Raw genomic sequence first — 10,649 nt, 5'->3', positions numbered from 1 at the left:
AAGCTTGCAGAAGAGCTCTTAAGATTTTCACTCTTTTTTATAATTGTGTTGATTTTAAAAGTTATTTACTATATTGTAAGTTTCGTTTAGAAAATTGAAGTTTTAGGAAATTATAATTTTGTGATACCTAGATTTTTTATAATACTAAAAATTTAAACTGATAAAAATGTATAAAGTAAAAACATTTGTATTTTTCCTTCGTTTGCTGTCTCAAACAATAAAACTAATTATAAACCAGTAATGATTTCAAATAATGACTAACTTTTTTTTATGCTATTTATACATCTAGAAATAAGACACTTTTTTTTACATTATTGCATAAAATGTAGGTTTTTATAACATATAATCAATTACAAGCCTTAAAAACATTATAATTAAAATTTTTAAAGTTTTGTATTATAAAGTTTGAAACTTTATCTTGTTAGTTTTTTTAACTTTTAAATTTTATTTTATCAATCTGCTATCAAAAATATGAATGTTTTTGTATAATTTTTAAAAAGTTACAAGTTTGTAGGGTATTTTTGGTTCTTAAGTGAGTTTGAACTTGTTTGCGATATTTAAGTTGACTTGAATGATTCAATTTATAAGTGTTCTAAATTGATTTCTACTACAAAATGTACCTTATGATTTATCATGTTTTTATGCAAAATTAAATTATTAGTCATATTAAACTTCTTTATTGCATACAGCTTTGTACTACTCTGATCTAAACGAATATGATAAAAACATTTTGCTATGAATCGTCCGTTGTTAGTCAATCGAAAAAAAAAGACGATTACGAAAATAAAGAGTAAAAAAGCTCGTAACGATTATCACCTAAGTGTTTTAGAATCTCTATTTATAAAAACATGTAAACCTAATTTGTGTAAGCAACAATACGTTTATAAATCTAATCTTTATAAGTTGTTATAGATTTTATTTGAATTTTGTCGCTTATTTTTATTTTATTTTTAATGTTGCTTATCTTAGTTAAATTACTGATAAACTGTTTTGTATATGCATTTATGAATTGTGAATGTTTAATTAATTTTTGCTCAATTATGCTAATTAGTGTTAATTGATTTTTCTGATGTAACCTCTAACTATTTATATACTCAAAATTTAATCTTAAAATTAGTTGCTAACTAAAGTAATTGAAAAGCGTTAGCCGAAATCGATTTTACTTGTTTGTTGCTTTAATAAAGATGTTTTTGAATGAATTTTGTCTTAGATTTCTGTACAATTTATACAATTATTTGGCACTTAGCTAATCAATTAATACTTCAAATTTATTAACAAAATGGTACAACTGTACAGGAAAAACATTGAACATTTTTGGTAATTTCACACAGTTCCTCCGACCACTCGTCTTTATCAACATCATAAACACCAAACTAGGTTGAGTAAAACGAAACACAAAAATTTTACTGCCAATTGAAACAGCCTTACTCATTCGTCTAAATTTTAGATTCGGTTCTTTTAAGGCAACAAACTTGTTACAAACGCTGTCAAAGACCTCGCAAAAATCGTGTTCGCAGATGACGTAATACTTGCTTCTCACCGCAACTGCGCTGTGCCTGCTTTTGCTTTCCATCATGCTGGGCATCGGCGACCAAGTGTCGGTGATGACGTCATACGACTCGACCGTTTCCGAGTAATTTTCTTCTTCGTCATCTTCCCCGCCGCAAACCACGATTCTTCCTTGGAAAACGGCGCACGCCGCATGCTGGCGCGCTTCGCTCATCTCCGTGACTCCCTTCCAAGCGCGGCTTGTTGCATCAAACTTCAAGCAGGAGTCGGTCACGTACCATCGGTAACGGCCGCCTAGTAAATATATTTCGTTCATGAAAGCGCAGCAGCAAAATGAACTTCGTCCTCCGTTGTCGTCTATTTGTGAAACTTTCTCCCAAGTATTCGTTTTTGCAATGTATTTTTCGATGGTAGTTTTGTCTTCCTTAAACATGTAGTTACCTGCTGCTATTGCATAAATTTCTCCTTTCAAACAAACCACTCGGTTAAAATTTGCTTTTTGTTTCTTTGGAGTAATAAATTTCACATTTTCTATTGTTTTGTGAAACACTTTGTTTGAGTTTTTTAAATGTTCATCTAAAACACCACAAATAACTATATCAAAATCATGTTGGTCGCAATATCTATGGGTGTAGCAGTTGTTTAGCAACTTTTTTGGAAAATTCTCTTTGTTATCCAAAACTGCATTGAACAGTGCACCATGTTCTTTAGTTTTAGAAAAGTATGAAGATTTATCAATAACGTGTTTCAATGTGCGATCGGGCAAAAGATGAAACCGAACCTTTAAAAAAAGATGTTTTGCATGCTTGCTCCTTTTTTGTGTATTGTAGCTAGTCCAGCTATCTATAGCATTGAAAACTTCTAATTCTGAAGTAATTTTTAACCCAGAACTACCCATTATTCTTGCAATCAAAATGTCTTCTATTTCTAAAAAGTTTTTAGTTTCAGCAACCCCTACAAAACAACGTTCAATGAAGCTGAACGTTTTTTTAAATAGAACGTTTAGATTGTAAATGTGTGACATCTGGCAGTATGTGGATACGTTTTGAACAGTTAAATTATCTTCAATTTTTCTGCTTAGTTTTGGTACGTTTGTTAGTAGAAAAAGTTTATTTAGTTTGAAAGCCGAGACAAACATTGCTTCTTTAGATTTTTTCCGACCTAAAAGTGTTTTAAAAGTATTAGTTAACATCTTTTATTTTCAAACCTTAACTTAAATTTCCTATATACTTGTTATTTATGAAGCAATTAAAAAATATATTTAAAGCGTTTAAATAAATTGTGTTTTTTCTAAAAATCCTGAGGTAACTTGGTTTAATAGCAAATCTGAAGTTGACAAAATAATCATAAGGTTTATAAATAAATACTTCCGAAATACATATTTTAAAACAAAAAATTAAACCTGTTTCAAAAACTTTTATCTTATTTTTGTTTTCATTTATCTTTCGAGCATTGTTTTTGCATGCTTTAACTAAACTAAAGCTTTTTCTACGATTTTTTGATAATTTAAAACTCATTTTAAGTTAAACCTGCCTAAAAAAAATTATTTATTTTTTTAACATTAAAATAAAAATAAACATCTGATCTATGTATCCATAATAACTTTAACAGTAAAAATAAATTTGTCATAACATTTTTTACTTGTTTTATGGATCGAGTTATAAATGTGTTTTTTTTTTGAGTGTAATAAAATTATTTTATTTAAATATGGAATTTAAAACATAAAATTTAAATTAAAAAGGTAAGTTTTATGCAAAATCTTAATACAGTTTCAACTGTAGTTTTAGAGTAACTTCATGACTAACTAGTAAGAAAGTAATATTAAGTTAAAAGATTGACATCAATTTTAGTTTAAAAACCAATTAAATACACACATCTTACTGAATTATGTCAAATATTTTAGGCTGTAATATGCTTAAACTTCAACGGCAGAAATATATATGACATTCAAAAAGAACAAAACAACGCAATATATACTTAAATAATTTTTTTTGAAATAATTTTCCAAAGAATATATAAAAAAATATTATTTTTTAGCTTTTAGTCCACTTTCAGTGTAGTTAAGCCAATAGTTGGTTTTTCTAAACTGTTTTAGTTCTACTTTATAAGTTAAATTATATTTTAAATTTTAAACTAAATTTATTTATTGAAAGACTTTACTTTGATAATACAATGACAAGTAGCACATCAAAGGAGAAATCATAAATAGTAAAAATAAATCTGTATCGTTGAAAATAACCATAATCAAGATAATACGAATGAACATGGAAGTTTTAATATTCTGTTTATGATTTAAGAAAATAAGTCAGTGTAAAAAAAATAATTTATGATTTATACCTAAAAATTAAAGCTGGCGTTGAGTATTTTGTTTGAAATAAAAAATAAATCAAATTGAACTTTATTTAAGGTTTTTAGTGTTTAATACACACACATTAAACTTACGTCCTGCACATTACAAAAAATATGTTCAGTTATAAACACTATCAAGGTAAAAAATTCAACTGGTAAGTAAAGTGAGTATTTATTATGAAACATAAGTATATGTTATATTGTTCCATATTTATTATTCCTTTAATTCTATTCTATGAATATTTAATTAAAAATAAAACTCATTAAAACTAGAATTACAAGCAAATAATTGGTTAACAACATCTTATTTTTTTCCATTGAAAAAAAGGTATAAGCTTGCTAGCCTACAGTAACCCTCTGTTAAATATTTAAATCACTTTGATGAATAAGTATTTTGAATTAGCAACCATGAATAAAAAATTGTGTAAACCATTTAATACAAACGCGTGCCGATATGACATGCTAGTTGGTTTGTTTTTAGTTTATAAATTTGTTCTTATAACTGAATTAATTCATTAGTTCAGTTGAGTGGAATTTATGTCTGAACGGAGCATTAGTATTGCTTCTATTGTTAAGTATTATTATATTGTTAAGTTCTATTGTTAAGTTCTACCACTCGGCCATCGCTGCTTGTCAGTTAACTTGATTTGAAATATATATTCTTATGAGAAAGGAGTATAAAGTTGGAAACTGTGCTTGGGTCAGAACGAAGCGTGTTCATTTAATCGGAGGACTTTCTGTTTGTAAAGTATTATTTATACTATAATTTCAGTGTTAGAGATGTAACTTTAGAGATTTGTTCACGCTATTATGTTGGTTTAAGGTTCAAATTAACATTGAAAGTAAAAACAAATTTGTAACAGAGTTTTTTATTAAAAACTAAAGAGACACATGCGCTGGGATATTTTAACCATTAATCTAATAGACAAATAAGTATACAATATTATAAAATAAAGAAGGTTATCTATGTGATATTTTTGTATTTTTTATAAAGTATCTTAGTATTAATATGCATGATTTTCACTTTTAAAAATTAAAACTTACTTTTTCAGTACTACCTTAAGCTATAGATTTTATTTTTAGGTAAAATAAATATTGATTTAGACCGTCGTTTGATTGTTATTAGATGAAGTTTTATAGTTTGATAATAATATTTTGTTTTAATTATAATCATTCGTATAAGCCAGCTCAAAGCTCAACTAAGACAAATTCCTAAAGAAAATAGGCAAGTAAATATACTTGATATACTCTGAAATCACGAGTTTAATTCGTTAAACTACAAAACATCTTCCCCGCCGCAAACTACGATTCTTCCTTGGAAAACGGCGCACGCCGCATGCTGGCGCGCTTCGCTCATCTCCGTGACTCCCTTCCAAGCGCGGCTTGTTGCATCAAACTTCAAGCAGGAGTCGGTCACGTACCATCGGTAACGGCCGCCTAGTAAATATATTTCGTTCATGAAAGCGCAGCAGCAAAATGAACTTCGTCCTCCGTTGTCGTCTATTTGTGAAACTTTCTCCCAAGTATTCGTTTTTGCAATGTATTTTTCAATGGTAGTTTTGTCTTCCTTAAACATGTAGTTACCTGCTGCTATTGCATAAATTTCTCCTTTCAAACAAACCACTCGGTTAAAATTTGCTTTTTGTTTCTTTGGAGTAATAAATTTCACATTTTCTATTGTTTTGTGAAACACTTTGTTTGAGTTTTTTAATATTTCATCCAAAACACCACAAATAACTATATCAAAATCATGTTGGTCGCAATATCTATGGGTGTAGCAGTTGTTTAGCAACTTTTTTGGAAAATTCTCTTTGTTACCCATAACTGCATTGAACAGTGCACCATGTTCTTTAGTTTTAGAAAAGTATGAAGATTTATCAATAACGTGTTTCAACGTGCGATCGGGCAAAAGATGAAACCGAACCTTTAAAAAAAGATGTTTTGCATGCTTGCTCCTTTTTTGTGTATTGTAGCTAGTCCAGCTATCTATAGCATTGAAAACTTCTAATTCTGAAGTAATTTTTAATCCAGAACTACCCATTATTCTTGCAATCAAAATGTCTTCTATTTCTAAAAAGTTTTTAGTTTCAGCAACCACTACAAAACAACGTTCAATGAAGCTGAACGTTTTTTTAAATAGAACGTTTAGATTGTAAATGTATGACATCTGGCAGTATGTGGATACGTTTTGAACAGTTAAATTATCTTCGATTTTTCTGCTTAGTTTTGGTACGTTTGTTAGTAGAAAAAGTTTATTTAGTTTAAAAGCCGTTACAAACACTGCTTCTTTAGATTTTTTCCGACCTAAAAATGTTTTAAAAGTATTAGTTAACACCTTTTATTCTCAAACCTTAACTTTAATTTCCTTAACTTAAATAACCTTAACTTTTAAGTGAGTTTGAACTTGTTTTCGATCTTTAAGTTAACTTCAATTCTAGAACTAGAATGATTCAATTTATAAATGTTCTAAACTGATTTCTACTACAAAATGTATCTTATAATTTATCATGTTTTTATGCAAAATTAATTTGTTAGTCATATTAAACTTCTTTATTGCATACAGCTTTGTACTACTCTGATCTAAACGAATATGATAAAAATATTTTGGTATGAATCGTCCGTAGTTAGTCAGTCGAAAAAAAAAGACGATTACGAAAATAAAGAGTAAAAAAGATGCATATTAAATTAAGAATAGTAAAAATTTCAATCTGATACTAGTTTTACCTGTTATGTCTTAAACTCAAAAACTACAGCCGCCTTTCACTAAAAGTTTTTTATTTAATTTTTTGAATGTTTTTCTAACTGTCATTTTTTAAATATGCAAATAGTAAATATACTACTAATTATTATTGGCAGCAGTTTAGTTACAAAACGTTTTCAGATAATTTCCTTTTTTCTGTAAAACTAAAAGACTATTTTAATCTTCAGATAAATCAATTTTAAAATTACAATTTTCATTTTGACTTTGAAAGAAAACAGTATATTTCTAAATAAAAATACGGAAGACAGTTTAGTGTTTTGTGAACGGTTTTCCATGGTATTAACATGGATGAGCATATAAAAAATATGTGTTGATCTGAAAAGTTATTAACAATATAAACATTTGATTAAAAACAAAGCTTTTTATTATTGGCTTAGTATTTTATAGCTGAAAAATAAATAAAAGAAATCTTCTGATGTATTTAGTGCTTACCAAAAAACTAGTTAGATGTGAGTTTGATAAAAATTAAAAATGCAGCAAAGAGATAACTAAAGGTTATCGGTTAAAAAAAAAAGTTCCAAATCGCAAGCGGATCCATAGTTTATTAGCTTAAAATTATTTTTTTTAAATGTTAAACTTAAAACTAATTTCAAAACGTTTTTAAATAATTTTAAGAAGAGAAAAAAAAAATTAAGCTAAAAGTTTGTAAAACTAAATTATTTGTGCAAAGTACATTTTTTCTGCTATACAAGAGTAGTAACTAATAAACTTTTTTTAAATAAGTACAAAAATTAAATCGTAACTAATAAATATTTTGTATCTCTAAAACTTTAGATATTTGCACTTGTGAAATAATTTGTAGAATTAGCTATTGGTATTAAACTAAAATATTACACTTATGACATAGAGAGGTACTTAAACGTAACACTTATTTGTCTGTATTCTATAACCAAATACTTTAGTTAGTTGATTGGTCAAATTAAAACTTAATTTGGTAGCTTTTAGCAATAAAATGTTTGAGTAACGAGTTTTAGCTTATAAAATAGACGGTTTGTAATAGGTTATTAATTTATTCTCGAGATTTTTTCTTAGTTGTAAGTTGACAGTTAAACACATCTTGTCGTTAAAATTACAGTTAATATTATTCCAGACAACTTTAATGAGATACATTATAGATGAAACTTTTTCGAAAACTATTCTACTATATAGTATTATTGAAAACTTATAATTAAACCCTTATATACTGTAATAAACCTTTTAATAACTACTTTAAACAGTTAAAATTTTAGACCGAAATGATTACATTAAAACGTGTGCTCAAAATTATTTTTAAAGTTTTAAACATATGTTTTACAAAAATTTTACGAAAGTTTGATATGTCTCTAAAAAAACTTTTTACTTAACAAAACATTTAATTTTAATGTTTTCATCCACCTTAAAAACCATTACTTCGACAGTTTAAATTCGTTTCATCTCTATTTCGAACATTTTAACAAAACTAAGTTAGTGCAAAAGATTTATAGCCAACTGGTATGTTTTAAACTAGTGCAGTTAAACGAGAGAAAGTGCCTGAAGATTTACCAATAACACTATTGATTTCTGTTTACAATGTTTTTAGCTACATTTGAGCCAAGTTGTACGTAGTTATTTTGGAAACGGGTCTAAATTGCACGAAGGGTCAAACTGTGACTAGTGGACTCGATCTCACAACCTCCCGCTTACAGAACAGCTTAATAATTGCTGAATTACACATCGATTTTAAATCGATCCTCAACGCTAGTATATAATGTTAATATAACATTACATGCTTCAATTTTTACAAAACAAATAAAGAGATCTTAATTATTAGAAGAGAAATAATGTATTTGTTCTTTCAAGATTATATTATGCAAACTATGTTTCGGTCAAAAACCTCGTCAGCGCTTAAATAATAAATCTTATTCAAACATAATAATTCAATCATACGTTAAAAAAAAACTTTATTTAGAGTAAATTAATTTAAAAATAACTATATTATAAATGGTTATTGTACTTTTCATTTCAAATATACTTACAAAAAAACAATTGTTTGTCTAACACAACACTTTTACGTTATTATAAAAATGTGTTCAAAGCAATTTGAATCAATCTTGTTTGTAATTTAATTGAAATTTCAAGTTTTTTTTTGTGATGCTTGATTGTCGAGCTTCTCGTAATTCGTTTAACTTGAGATCTAAATTGAACTTTATACTTATAATGATTAGTATATTTCTATCAAGAAATTGTGCTTAAAACAATTTGAATGAATCTCGTTTGTAATCTAATTTAAACTTCAAGTTTTTTTTGTGATGCTTGATTGTTTCAGCTTCTCGTAATTGAATTAACTTGAGGTCTAAATAAAACTTTATATTTGTAATTATTAGTATATTTTTATTAGTATATTTTTATTAAAAAAAATTTGCTTAAAGTAATTTTAATGAATCTCGTTTGTAATTTAATTTAAATTTCAAGTTTATTTGTGATACTTGATAATGGGGTATCTTGTAAATTGTTTAACTTGAGGTAAATTAAACTTTATATTTATAATGGTTAGTAAATTTTTATCAAAAAAATATAATAATAAACGTGTGCTTAAAATTATTTTCAAAGTAATAAATATATGTTTTACAAAAGTTTTACGAGTGTTTTATATGTCTCTAAAAAATTTTATTACCTAAAAAATATCAAATTTGATTTTAATGTTTTGATCGACCTTATAAACCATTACTTTGACAGTTTAAGTTCGTTTTATATGAATTTCGAACATTTTAACAAAACTGCTGTGCAAAAGATTTATAGCTAACTGGTATGTTTTAAACTAGTGCAGTTAAACGAGAGAAAGTGTCTGAAGATTTACCAATAACACTATTGATTTCTATTTTCAATGTTTTTAGTTACATTTAAGCCAAGTTGTACGTAGTTATTTTGGGAACGGGTCTAAATTGCACGAAGGGTCAAACTGTGAATAGTGGACTCTATCTCACAACCTCCCGCTCACAGAACAGCTTAATAATTGCTGAATTACACATCAATTTTAAATTGATCCTCAACGCTAGTATATAATGTTAATATAATATTATATGCTTCGATTTTTATAAAACAAATAAAGAGATCTTAACTACTAGAAGAGAAATAATGTATTTGTTCTTTCAAGATTATATCATGCAAACTATGTTTTGGTCAAAAACCTCGTCAGCGCTTAAATAATAAATCTTATTCAAACATAAATCTTCAATAATACGTTAACAAAAAACTTTAATTTAAAGTAAGTTAATTTAAAAATAACTATATTATAAATGGTTATTGTACTTTTCATTTCAAATATACTTACAAAAAAACTATTGTTTGTCTAACACAATACTTTCACGTGATTTACGTTATTATAAAAATGTGCTCATAGCAATTTGAATGAATCTCGTTTGTAATTTAATTTGAATTTTAGTTATACTTTGTGATACTTGATTGTTGAGCTTCTCGTAATTCGTTTAACTTAAGGTCTAAATTAAACATTATATTCATAATGATTAGTATACTGTTATCAAAAAAATAATGCCTGGTGCAATTTGAATGAATCTCGTTTGTAATTTAATTTAAATTTCAAGTATATTTTGTGATACTTGATTATGGGGTATTTCGTAAATTGTTTAACTTGAGGTAAATTAAACTTTATATTCATAATGATTAGTATATTTATCATGTGGAACTTGATCATGAGGAATCAGTTATTTAATCGAGGTGTACATAAGCAGCCGAGCGAATGAAATAGCAAGTTTTACCGACTTCATGTCAAGAAGAAAGCAGCTTCACGTCACTTAGCGCTTTGAGCGTAAGCCGCCATTTTGGAAATCTAGCTGATCCTCGTCAAAACCTCTCTTGACGCTTTGAGCATAAGCTGCCATCTTGGAAAATCTAGATGATCTCCGCCAAAACCTTCTTATTCAAGTATTTTATTTTTTAAAACATTTACTTTGTACTTTACTTCATAACTTCGTAGTTTTTATACCTTGTTCTATACACATTTTGTATTCCTACTTTAGCAACGTCGATTTGAGTTGTTAACGTGCCATACTCA

The 10,649-nt window shown here is 27.2% G+C and overlaps 1 protein-coding gene across 1 annotated transcript; it reads right to left on the bottom strand.

The window, feature by feature from the left end:
- Positions 1–1,323: 1,323 nt before the first annotated feature.
- Positions 1,324–2,407, bottom strand: LOC145836771 (kelch-like protein 40). The gene is made up of 2 exons (XM_082944544.1): positions 1,473–2,407; positions 1,324–1,348 (listed from the first exon to the last, which is right to left on the bottom strand). The coding sequence occupies exons 1-2, from the start codon at positions 2,405–2,407 to the stop codon at positions 1,324–1,326; spliced, it is 960 nt and encodes a 319-aa protein (XP_082800670.1).
- Between the last annotated feature and the right edge of the window lie 8,242 nt (positions 2,408–10,649).

The sequence above is a fragment of the Thalia democratica genome, chromosome 5 (assembly GCF_965202585.1).
Source record: "Thalia democratica chromosome 5, ktThaDemo2.hap1.1, whole genome shotgun sequence".
Lineage (NCBI taxonomy): Eukaryota > Metazoa > Chordata > Thaliacea > Salpida > Salpidae > Thalia > Thalia democratica.
This window is presented reverse-complemented; position numbering and strand designations above follow the sequence as displayed.